General features: G+C 34.6%; 1 protein-coding gene across 1 annotated transcript in view; it reads right to left on the bottom strand.

Annotated features, from left to right (window-relative positions):
• Positions 1-13,277: 13,277 nt before the first annotated feature.
• Positions 13,278-13,757, bottom strand: part of Zc3h11c (zinc finger CCCH-type containing 11C) — a 2,529-nt gene continuing 2,049 nt past the window's right edge. Inside the window, 2 exon segments of the mRNA XM_076556999.1 lie at positions 13,278-13,554; positions 13,556-13,757. The exon segment at positions 13,556-13,757 is cut by the window's right edge and continues 28 nt beyond it. Coding sequence (XP_076413114.1) covers positions 13,278-13,554; positions 13,556-13,757 — 479 coding nt within the window.

The following is a 13,757-nucleotide window of genomic DNA, read 5'->3' as shown; positions in this document are numbered from 1 at the left end:
CCCCTCCTCCAACAGGGTAAGTTTTCCCATTGGGGGACAGCTAAGCCTGGTACATTCAGTTGAGGCAAGATCAAGCCCTCCCCACTTTATAAGGGGTGAGCATAGTGTCTGACCATAGATAAATGGGATCCAAAAGCCGGCTCATGCACCAGGGATAGATCCTGATCATACTTATAGGGGCCCCTCAGACCCAGCTACACAACTATCTCCTGTATGTAGAGGTTGTAGTCTGGTCCCATTCAGGTTCCACAACTGTTGGTCTAAGGTTAGTGAGTTCCTATGAGCTTGGTTCAGTTGTCTCTGTAGATTTCCCTATCATGATCTTGACACCCCCCACCCCACCCCACACCCCCACTTGCGTATATAATCCCTCTTTTCTCTCTTTGACTGGACTGCCAGAGCTCAGCATGGTGCATGGTTGTAGCTCTCTGCATCTGCTTCCATCAGTTACTGGATGAAGGCTCTATGATGACAGTTAGGTATTCACCAATTTGATTACCAGGGTAGGACAGTTCAGGCATCCTCACCACTGTTGCAAGTAGTCTAATCTACGGTTGTCCTAGTGGATTCCTGGGAATTTCCCTAGCACCAGGTTTCTCCCTTGCCCCATAATGTCTCCCTCTATCAAGATATTTCTTTCATTGCTCTCCCACTCTGTCCCTCCCCCAGCTCAACCATCCCATTCCCTCATGCTCTCATCCCCCATCCCCTACCCTCTATTTTTTTTTTTTGGTATTAATATTTTTTAAAGCTTCAAATTCAAAGTGTTAATTATGACTATGAAATGTTTTTGCTATTTTTATTAAAATGGCGATTTTTATATCTTTCTGTATCATCTTACTTTCAAGAAGTTTGTTTTATCTCCTCTGGATGACACAGTATATAAATAACTCTGTAATCTATGAATACAGTCAGATTTATTCTAAATCTCTGTGTGTTTCATCTTCTCTTTTGCCTTTTTATATCAACTTAGCTTCAATTATTGTGCTTTATAGAGTAGGAAAAGTATCCTGCATTAAATATAATGTTAGCTGTAAGTTAACTATTTTAACTAGTTTCATCTTAAGTTGAATTGACTTTAATTCTCTGTTTGAGAGTATTAAATGATAAGTAACTATCAAATTTTATACAGTACTACATCTATCAGTTTCCATGATCATATGAGTTTTATCATTTATCTAGTGTTGAGATAAATTATAGTGACTGACTTGCATGTATTAAAGTAACCATGCATATCTATAATTAATTATACTTGGTTGTAATATGTGATTTTTTTATATTAGTTAAGGTTAATTGGTTAAAATTCTGCTGGATGTTTTGCATCTAGATCTGTGGATGTATTTTTTTTTGTTTCAGGTTGGTTTGTTTTTTTTTGTTTATTTATTTATTTATTTTTTCATTTTTGAGACAAGGTCTCTCTATGTACTCCTGTCTGTTCTGGAGCTCCCTATGTAGACCAGGTTTGCCTCAAAAACACAGATTTTTCTGCATTTGCCTCCAAAGTGCTGTGATTAAAGGCATGTGCCATCATGCCTGGCCCAGTTTTCTAGATGTGATATTAACTTAATGTGATATTAACTTTAATAGCCTTAAAGAATTAGTTCAGTTTGAAAGTGTTTTCTTTGCTTCTGTTTACTGGAATGATTGAAAACAAACAACATTAACTTTCTAAAAGTTGGGAGAGCTCACGAATGAACTCATCTAAGTATAGAGAGATACTATTGGTTCCCGTGTGTTAGAGTTTGCTCTTCACCACCCATTTCTCTCTGTATGTGTTAGAAGTAGTATTAGTAGCTTGTCCTTCTGCTGTGATACATACCACATCAGGAGCAACTGAAAGGAGAAAGCTTTCCTTTGCTGCATAATGCAAATGAGTGAGAAGAATCTGGTCCAGCTGCATCCACAGTCGGGAAACAGAGCACTGGCTTTTTGTTGTTGTTGTTGTTGTTTGTCTGGCATTTAATTTGAACTTTCCACCTCAGTTAACCTAATGTAGATTTTCAGACACAAACACATCCAGTGATTTGTTCCCTAGGTGACTCTAGATCCTCTGAAGTTGGCAATTAATATTAATCGTTAGAGGGGTAACAGTGTATTGCATTTATATTACCAGAATGCTTTGTGTTATTATTTGATTATCTTTCCTTTGTTCATGGGATTAGTATTTATGACATTCCTTTATACTTGACACCAGTAGTTTTTGTCTTCCCTTGTATTCATAGCTCAGAATTTCATCAGCTGTATTTCAGCATTCATATAGCTGAAAATTATTTTCTTTATTGTTTCCTTCTCCTTGAATTTACTGATTTCACCTTAACTTTTGTTATCCTGATAAAATATAAGATTACTAATTTTAATCATTTCATATTTTATCCTTTCAACATGTATATTTAATGTTGTTAATTTCTCTCTTGCCTTTGCTTTCCCTGTGCCCACTCAATGTTTTGTAAGTTAAATTTTAAATTTCACTAATGCAATAGATCCTGATTCATAATGTACTTAGATTTTTTTTTTTAATTTTAAAACTACTTGAAAATTTTCTAAGTGTCTTTCTGAAGCTAAGGTCAAGTTTCATTATTTTGAAGTTTGGAAATAAACTTCAGATTATATTAGATTTTGAAATATGGTACAGTAAATCTTATCACCTGGAATGTGGTCTACCTTGGAGAGTGTGACATTAAGAATATTGTATATTACTCTACCATTGGAGATACCACCTATTGCAATGTAAAATAAAATGAACATATTAAGGATTCTTATCAGATTAACCAGACTGCATTTTTGGTATGTTCAATTTCTAACAAAGTAGGTTTTGAATTTGCCACAAATAATGGTGAATTTCTGTATTTTTCTTTTAATCTCTATTAGAATTGGGTATTATGTCAGCTATATACAAATTTTTAATTCTGATACCACTTCTTTCTTTTTCTTCTTTCCTTCCCTGTTCTCTCTATCCCCATCCTACCCTTTCTTCCTTCTCATTACTTTCATTTTAGAAGTAAAATTTACAATAATGCTCAGGCTGGTCTTGAACTCCTTGGCATAATGATTCTTCCACCAAGTAGTTTTTGAACAGCTTTTCTGAATCCAAGTAGCCTATTCTTGTTTGCCCATTAATGCTGTGATAAACACCATTACTAGAAGTACCTTGGAGACGAAGAAGTTATTTTATCTATCATACAGCTTACAATTTATCAGGTGAAAACTCAAAATAGGAACTCAAGGCAAGAATAGTAGTATCTGAAAATATGTACAATATTTTTATACATTTGCATAAAAATGCATTATGCTAGTGTGAATATGTTGGAAGACTCTTAGGCTTACTGTAGTAGATTTTTTTACAGTTTAAATGCACTTGTCTTATACTGGTGAATTTTCATATTACATATCACATAAATTAGTTTTCTAAATATATTTCTACCTCAGAAACTTTTGAATTCAAATGGGAGTATTTTTAAGAGCATCATTTATTCAAATTAATAGTTTCTATCATGGTATTTCTACACATGTGTATATCATGCATTGATATGCCCATCTATCCTTCTACGAAGAACACTTCTTTGCATCATTTCTCCACCCAACATGATCCTAGTCCCTTCAAATTCTTGATTTCCTTGATCTCTCACTCACTTGCTGTTTCAAGTCTCTAGTATCCACTATTCTATTAGGTAGTAGTTCATTGTCGAGTTATTGGTCCTTATTAATGAGGAAGAGAATGTGTCTATCTTCCTATTCCTGGTATTTTGTTCTCAGTATATTGTTTTTCTGTTCTATTCATGTTTTTTAATTGACAGGATTCCATTATCATATGTAAGTATAGTATTACAATATAAAAATTACCAGTTTTCCTTGATTATTCATTCACAGAAGGGCATCTGTGTTAGTTCCTAATGTGGGCTATTTTGAACAATGCTTAGTAAACAGGTGGAGTGAAAGTACATTTATGATAAAGATTTTCACTTCAGCTAGGTGTGGTTGCTCCCACATGTAAACCCAGTAGAGGCAGGAGAATTGCTCAAAGTTGAAGGCCAGCCTGTGCTATAGTGTGAGACTCTATCTCAAAACAATAAAACAAACAAAGATAAAGAATTGTTGCTCCAGTATGTATACATTGGTGGAGTCACTAGATCACTGGCAGCTCTATTTAGTTCAAATTTTTCTTGTTTGTTTGTTTTGATATTTAGAGTCTCAGTATTGACTTCCATAATGTATATATTGATTTATATTAAACCAATATTATAGAATATCCATTTTTCTCCAATATCATTACCTTTTACTATTTAGTACATTTTAATGATAGCCATTCTATCAAAAATAAACTAATAACTCTTAACTCTTTGAGGCTATGAGTAGAATTTATGAGGTTTAAGAAGCAATATTAAACATGATTTTAAGTGTATGTTAGATTTTGTTTCCCTACTTTTTAAAGAAATGTAAGAGTTAGGATATTTAGTATTTTATGAAGATTTATATGTACACACACACACACACACACACACACACACACACACACACACACACATATATATATGTATATATTCCAGACAAAATGGCTAACATTTTTCTTTTATAATCTAGAATATAATTACATTATTTGCTTTTCATTCTCCTTCCTCCTAAAACCATGCTTCCTTTAATCACTGTTGTTATATGTATTTTTTTTCAATTATGTGTGCTGCAGAGGGGTAATGTGTATGAAAGTGGAGGCTAGAAGAGGGAATCCAATCACCCGGAGATTGAATTACATACATTTTTAAGATCCCTGTGGATTTGGGCTCTGAACTCAAATACTTGGCAATTTGAACAGAAGAGAAAGTGGGAAGTAACTTTGAACACATTGGTACAGGAGACCATTTCCTGAATATAACACCAGTAGCACAGACACAGAGAGCAGCAATTAATAAATGGGACCTCCTGAAACTGAAAAGCTTCTGTAAGGCAAAAGACATAGTCAATAATACAAAAGGTATTGTGGCTAGGTTAGTGTCCAGGTTTCTCTTTCAGTAGCCTACAGAGTACCTTCCCACACCAAAGAGACTAGACCACAGGGGTGAAGACTCCATGAAGCCACTAGCTTGATTTCTCTGTGTTCAATGAGCTATGCAGGTGTTGTTCCTTCAGCAATAGATCCCACTCTCAGTTTGTGGAAAGCAACATTTTGTCCTAGCATCAGCCTGATTTTTTTGGGGGAGGGCAGTGATTTACAGAGGACCACTTTCCCCAGGTAACAACTCAACAGAAGACAACCTAGTCTTGCCACTGGGAGCTTTAACAGCATATAAGAGATGTCCAATTCAGACTCCATATCCCCCATTCTTAGAGTTCTCACTGGGATCACCCTAATAGATAATAGGAAGTTTTCACCGCATTAAGTTTCTATGCCACCTCCCAAGTAATCTCATAATTCCAGCTGTTTATGCCTACACTGTCTCCTACATCCCTTACACCATCTGATCCCTTTCACTCCTGCTCTCCCCCACACCGTCTACCCACAAAATCTATTTTATTTCCCCTTCCCTGAAAGAGCCATCCATCCCCCCCTAGAGCCCTCATCTTTATTTAAACTCTGGATTGTAATCTGACTATCATTTACTTATTGGCTATTATCTACTTTTAAGTGAATACATACCATGTTTGGATTTCTGTGTCTGGGTTACCTAACTCACAATGATATATTCTAGTTTCATCCATTTGCCTGCAAATACCATGATGACTTTTTTCTTTTTAAAAGCTGAGTAATACTACATTGTATATATCTACCACACTTTCTTTTTTTTTTTCTTCTTCATTCTTTGGTTGAGGGACATATAAGTTATTTTCAGTTTCTGGTTATTATGAGTAAAGCCACAAAGTACATAGTTGAGCAAGTATCCTTGTGTCCTTGTGGTAGGATGGAGTGTTCTTTTTTATATACCAATAACTGGGTCTTGACAGAGGTTAATTCCCAATTTTCTGAGGAACCATCATATTGATTTCCATAATTCTTAGCTCATTTCTCATTAAATATTTGATCTTATACTGCAGTTGGCTTTTGTTTGCTGTTTGTCTCATTTTTGTGTATTCTCAATGTCAATATCTTGTCAGATATCTTCTCTCTGAAAGCTGTATCTTGTCTTTGTTGTGTTAGAGCTTCTTGGTTTCTTATCTTTGTTGTGTTTAAGCTTCTGTTTCCCACATTTGTGAGCTCCTATGCTAAAATTAGTCTTGGCTGTATAAGTGTTTTAAAGAGATTCTTCTGTACTTTCTTAACTGTAACATATTGATCATGGAAATTATAGAGAAAACAAAGTATGGAAAGATAATTGATATCTGTGCAATGAAAAGAATACTCAAAGCCATCAACAAATTCTGTGATTTCTCATAAAATTTCCATTAATAGAAAAACAACCCTAAAGGTCATATGACTCCTGAAAAACCCATGGTAGATAAAGTAATAAATTAAGCATTCATTAAAATAAAATGAGCAATAAAACTGAAGAGGTAGATTAGCAGTATGCATTGAACATTGACTTTAAAACATGTTGTAAAGATATAGATAAAAAACAACAGAGTGCTGAAATAGATCAAGCAGGGGACCAAAGGGAGAGAAAGGGGCACTAAGATATTATTGGTATATATAGAGCCAATTTCCTTTCCACAGATGCCAAGATCATGCTGTGTAGAAAAAATGTCTTGGATAGCTGGGTCCACATGAATACAGATAGTGTATAATATAATAAACTTTTAGGAAACCAGTGAAAGTAGGTACATAGAAAGGAGAAAAGATGTGAGGTTTGGAGGATAAAGTATTAAAGGTAAATATAATAAATTTTAAATACTAAAATATTTTAAAATTGTTTTCATTGATGTCTTAGATTATTGATCTAAATTTTCTATTCTATTTCTGTTTAACAACTATTTGAGAAATATTCATGTCTGGGATTGTTTTCATATCTTGAAGTGTAGCAACATGTCTCCTTAAGATCTACCTTGCTTTGAGATCACTTGGGAGTATTGGAGAAATTGCTAATTTTAAGTGTAATACAGGTAAAGAATTAAACAACAACAAAAAAATGAGTATATGACTCTTTGCCTAATCAAATGAGTTCCTCCTAAAGTCTGATGTTTATGTTGGTCATTTTCTACTCTATGTATTACTACAGTGCTGTAAGTGTAATTCTTATAAGTCGCATATAAAACACATCAATTTATTATATATTCTCAAGTGGCATGATATAAAAGTACATTATAAATGCTTTCAAATTCCCCAATGTTTTTCCCCACTATACAATTGGAGAAAGTTTAAAACTTAAATGAAAATCTATTATTTGTTCAGTGATATCCATTATCCAGCCTTGTACGATGACCTTATCCTTTCTCTGGCATGCCAACATTCTAGAGGAGACACTCTCACTTCTAATACTCAATAGATCACTCTTCCCCTCCCAGATGCATGTCTGTTATGAATTTTAACCTATTGTTTGTTTTGTTTCTCCCAAAGTTTGTTTTTCCCCAAATATAGCCTATTTGAGATGCAGAGTTTCACACATTTTTTTCAAACTCTATTTTTGAATGTATAAAATCCATTTATTTGTTTTAGTTATATTTTCAATGTATATTTTGAAATTAGGCCAAGCTAATGTGGGAAAAATTAAATTTAAAACTTTATGATACTTGACTTAAAAAGAATTTCTTTTGAAAATGTTTGTTGAGTTTCTGCATATCATTTAACTATTTGAATAACTGTATAGTCTCAGAATAAACAGTGCAATCTATACTTTTTCAAGGCATCTATAGCTATAACTTAAATGATTTAAAAAGGGTTCTCACTCTAGTTTCTAAAGCTGGGTAAATTTTGGTCAAATCATTTAGCTCTTACATCCATTACATTTCCTCTGGTGTAACTAAGAGAAAATTTTATTTTCAGGATAGCTTAAATAACCCCTACCAACTAAAGCAGGGAAGAAGTAAAATAAAACTCAGCAAATTTTTGATACTACACCATCTTTAATGAAAAACTAAAATTATTAAAGAGAAATATTGGCAGTGTCTTTAAAGGAAACACTCTTTAAAATATAAAGTTGAAGTTGGGGTTTTAGCTCAAAGGTAGAGCGCTTGCCTAGCAAGCACAAGGCCCTGGATTCGGACCTCAGCTCTGGAAAAACAAAACAAAATGAAACAAAACAAAACACCTAAAATATAAAATGTACTTTTTCAATTTTTTTTATAAAATTATATTTTAATATTAGGTTACTTTTATCCATTTATATTTTAATTTAAATGAGCAAATGTCCATCTTTGAAGGTAGTACTATGAAGTCATTCTGTTATCTTTATATTTCTTAAAAATACACCATTTGAAGGAAAAGTCATTCTAATCTTCTCATTAATAATCAGGTTCATTTTAAAATTTCATACTGATTTATGGAAAACAACTTTTAGCTTTTCTGAAATATAGTCTGTAAATGTCAAAGAATTCTCAATATTATGTTACTTTCATATTGAAGTCACATTTTCCAAGAAATATTTATGTTTATTTAGAGATTTTTTATTTCAGGTTTTTAAATATCCAGGCTCTAATATAAATTATAAGATACAAATAACATGATACTTTATTTGACAACAAAGCTTGTTTATAGCTTTCTAAACCAATTTCAGATAATGCTACCATTTGTACTAGGATACTCAGAGGAAATATATTATGTACAATGTCCTATTTAAACACACATACTCATGTACACACATATTCTGCCTCCAAGTAGTATTAATAAGTCCAATATTATATTATATGTTTATTTTCCTTAGATACACTACTGTAGGTTTTCCTATTTGACACTGTCCACAAATTCTCTGAAAACATGCCTCTTTCATTTATCTTTGGAAATGCGTGCATTTTAATATAATGAGGATTTTTTTTTCTTTTTTAATACTACTTGATCGTTTCAAATTCTAGGGAGAGTCACTACTTTTTTTTTTTTTTTTTTTTTGGTTCTTCGAGCAGGGTTTCTCTGTGTAGCTTTGCGCCTTTCCTGGAACTCACTTGGTAGCCCAGGCTGGCCTCGAACTCACAGAGATCCGCCTGGCTCTGCCTCCCGAGTGCTGGGATTAAAGGCGTGCGCCACCACCGCCCGGCATTAGTCACTACTTTTTATGTGGAAATGGTTATTCCTGCAATGTAGCATTGTTTTTAAATGGTCTACTTTTGGAAGAAGCAGTTCAATAATAAGAGCTACGACTCTTTCCTCATAATAGAATAAATGCCACTGAGTTAATTTTTAGACTATGATACATTTACATTGAGGGATACAGTCAGTCTTTACAATTGAATTACCCTTATCTTAGAAAGTATAAGTACTCTCTTTCACCAGTTGGAATGAAAGCTTAGGTTTCTAAAGGAAAAGATCTGCATGAAGATGAATAAAAGCCATTGTATGAACAGGCAAGCTGGAGACTAATAGCCTAAAGACATCAGCAATGCTGTTTGAGTTTCTTTATGTCTTTTAATAAAAAACCCGGAGCCAGATATTGTTATAAATGCTGAAAGATCAGAGAGAAAAAGGAATGAGCCACTGCATGTATTACCTCAGAATTCCTCAGCCTGAACAGCCTCAGCAGATGATAGACCTCTAGTCAAAAGAGCTTCTTTAGCTGAAAATGCTCCAGCCGAAAAAGCCTTTAGTTCCTGTTTCCTCATGCCTTATATACCTTTCTCTGCCTTGCCATACTGCTTCCTGGAATTAAAGACATGGGTCCTTCCCAAGCAAAGGCATGAGATCTCAAGTGCTGGGATTAAAAGTGTGTGCCACCACTGTCTGGCTCTGTTTCTCTCTTAGACTGATCCAATCTCATGCAGTCCAGGGAGGCTTTGAACTCAGAGATCCAGATGGATCTCTACCTCCTTAGTGCTAAGATTAAAGGTGTGTGCCACCACTGTCTGATCTCTATGTTTAATCTAGTGATACCTCTGATCTTCAGGGACATTTTACTAGGGTACACAATATATCACCATATTTCCCCTTTTTGTTTAAAATAATAAAAGAAGGTTATAACTAATACAAGAAAAACTAAATGCAACAAGTACAATAAGTATATGCAATATATACAGTCAAGAATTACGTTAACAATGTCCAGTCCATTAACACTTGACTAAGTCTGAGAAAATACTGTATTGTTTATCCCATTTCAGTGAATCAAAAGTGCTGTACCTAATTCACTTTCTATCCTAACTTGTACTATCAACCCAAAGCTATCGTTTGATGTCTTACATACTTTTTTACTTTACAGCTCTTTAGTGAGTTTCTTTTTTGAACTTGCTAACAAGGAAAATTATAACTAATTTTCAACTCCATCATAGACCTGAGAAGGAAATAAAATACCTAATTAAACAGAATATACAGGCAAATGACTTCGAAAAAATGTGAGAAATGACAGAAAGAGCTGGCTGCCTATACATTGGGGCATCCATCTTTGGCCTACAGGCTCAGCATATATGACAGACTTCTCTGTGAAGCATGATTTTCTGAAGGACTGTCCTACTTTGTCTTGCCAAATTTCAACAGTCCTTTCTTTTATGTCCTGCTTGTCCATTTGGACAGCATACTGTCAGCATTCATGGCAAGGGGACTTTCTTGCCTGGTGGCTAACTTTTGCCACAAGGAATGTAAACTCTATAAGGAGTTTATTCAATGCCCATCATCTTCTCTGAAGTAGATTAATGCTGCCAGGAGCAGACATGTCTCATTGTCATAAAAAAATAATCTATGTTATTAAAATATCTTAAATGCCATATTCTGTAGGTTTCTGAAGTTTTGAAGATGATCGATCTAAAACATATCTTTGTTTGACATTGACAACATACCTAACCTGACTACAAGTTTGATTGTAATAGGTGACTAACTACTAACCTGCATTTCTTTACGTACTAATTAGTTGGTAGTAATAACTTTCAAGTACTAGAGATTTGTATTACATTGTTAAATGAACTATATAGGTACAATATCTTGAACAAGATTAGAAATGCATTATAGTATTTTTAATAAAATCATTCTCAAATTTGTATCAATATACATAATTTGTATACAATATACAGAATTCCAATCCAATGTAAAATATTTAAAATTAGTAGTTGCTTTTTAAAAGTTGATTTAATAATCTACCTTTTATTCTTATCATATCCATATCATTCCTTTTTTTCTTTTCAGAGTAGATTCAATACTTTTTTTATCATATCTATAGACTCTTTTTTTTCCAGAATAGATTCATTAATCTACCCCTTCATCCTATCATTTCTATATTTTTAGAGTAGATTCAATAATTTACCTTTTACCTTATCATTTCTATATAATGCATTTCTATATCATAACTCCCTGTCTTCTTTCAGAAAGAGATTGACGATGACTAGTAACGATTTTTAATAATCCCTAAACAAAGACAAACATCCATAATCCATCTTTTGGGAATGTGAGCATAGTTTTCTAGGCTACTTCCTGCTGATTGGGGGTACTGGTAGTCTTATAATGACACAAAGAAAATTTAGGATTATGGTCAAGTCCTGACTGGAGTAGTCTGTGAGGCTGTATCATCTCAGCTAGCTGTCTCAATACTGTCCTGAGCAGTTTGTTGTCCAAAGCCGATCTTTGGGTAGTGTTTTTCAGCTTGGTGACATTATCATAGTCCATGTGGAGTCATTGTTGTGGGATTGCATCATCTTTTCCAAGACTTCAAAAGTCGCTATTAGGTATAGCCATGGTTCACTGCAGAAAATCTTTTTATTTATTTATTTATTTATTTTTTGTGGGACATTTTTTTCTGGATTACTTGTCCTTTTTCATCAGATGTCTCATTCACCCAGTGGTCTTCAGACTCCTTAACCTTCATTCTCCCAAAAGACAAAAAGAAAACCCTTCCCCAGCCCTAACTTTGGGGAGGTTCCCTTTTAGCAAGTTATATCTGATCAAATGAAAAGCTTTTGTTAGTCATGTAAGTTAATTTAAATTGAATGGTCATGCTGGTTGATGAACTATCACCTCTTCTAATTAAGAGGTCTCTCTTGTTCAAATCAAACCTTTATAAATTTTGATGGTATCCATAGCTTTTCTTCTCCTGTAGAAACAAAGCAAAACCTTGTCACCAACCTGATACATATCTTGGTTTCCATTCTGAGGTCAGCATATTTTTAAAGTATACAGGCTGATTTAATTCTGTAGTTTTTTTTCTTTTTTTCTATTATCCAATGTCTCTCCAAAGCTGTTATTCATTTCTCATTAGCATTGAGAAAATTCAAAGTTAATAAAGCATTACATTATCTATTTCTGGGGGTGGTTTTTGTTACTCCTTTCTGCTTATTGAACATATTCTTTAGAGTTCAATTTGATCTTTCTATGACTGCTTGGCCTGTAGGATTGTGTGGTATACCTGTAATATGCTTTATAGTAATAAGCAAAAAACTGTTTCATTTTACCAAAGACACATACATGCTGAAGCTTTGTGAAGAAAAGGGACAAATTTCATACTTAAAAAAAAAAAAAAAAGAATTTCTCTAGTAATGTCTAGTAATGTCACCATCTCCTATAAAGAAGCCAGGGAATCCCAGAGGTAGAAAATTAGTTTCAGGGGATCTCTGAGGCACTTTAAAGCCTTTAAAAAAAATCACAGTAATAGTAAATCAGCTATTGCTCTTCAGAGGCTTAAGGAACAGCTAACACAACAGGACCAGGTCCAGAGTTCTGCCCTGATCTCGGGCTCTGGAGCTGCTAGGCCCTCTTTAAATCTTAGACGAATCTCAAAATAGCTTTAAAAAGACACAATTTAACACAGACAGAGTGGGATTTTTGTTTAGTTGTAGCATGTACATTTGGTCCACAATGGTTAGCCGCTGTCTTCATTTTCAGCTCTGATCATATTAAGACAATATACAAATAAATCCAGCAAGGGGAAGATCACCCACACTGAATAATACCTTAAGGAGCCTCTGAGTTCTCTTGAACCATTTCATTTGGAGCTTAGTCTCATGTAGAAAGAAGGGCATTGCAAAGCTTTGTTCTCTAAGATGCTAAACAATGGCATCAAATGGACAAATAGTTATCAAGGTATGTACAAGATCTGACCCCAAAGGAACCAGGACACACACAGGTACTTCAGAGGTATACTTTTTATTTGGGTAAAATTTGAGACTAAAGAAACTATCACCTGAGATAAATGTTAGAATAGATGAAACTAAGTCCAATTTTTGGTGAGGGTTTTTTGTTTGTTTGTTTGTTTTTGTTTAAAGCATCCTCACCATCACCTTCAGCTTCAGCTTCAGCTGTCAATCATCTCTGAGAGCTCAAGCAGAAGGACGTCTTCATCTCTCCCAGGATCCAAGTCGATCTCAGCTTCTAATTTGCCTCCTGAAATTTCCCACATTAGTTTCTCAAAATTTTCTTCCATGGAGAGTGGAGGCTTTCCTGTTAAGGCAGAGCTCAGTTGGCGAGGTTTGGATACCACCTGGGATGAGGACGGACCAGATCCTTCTGGGAGCAAGGGTTCTGAAGAAGACTGGGTTGAAGGCAGCCCAAAACTGTACTTAGGGTTTTCTGTCATCCCTGGCGATGGACTTATTCTCAGAGAGAAGTGGGACCACAGCCACAGTTGCTTTGTTGGTGGGGCTTTCCTGCAGGACACTGCCGGCACTGAGTGGCTTCACAGCTCCAATGACAACAGGGTGCACCTCCACTGCCTTGCATTCTGGAGCCAGTTTGGGAGATGAAACAACCTTGACCACACCTGGTTTCACATTTA

This window comes from Peromyscus maniculatus, chromosome 21 (assembly GCF_049852395.1).
Source record: "Peromyscus maniculatus bairdii isolate BWxNUB_F1_BW_parent chromosome 21, HU_Pman_BW_mat_3.1, whole genome shotgun sequence".
In the NCBI taxonomy this organism is placed as follows: Eukaryota; Metazoa; Chordata; class Mammalia; order Rodentia; family Cricetidae; genus Peromyscus; species Peromyscus maniculatus.
This window is presented reverse-complemented; position numbering and strand designations above follow the sequence as displayed.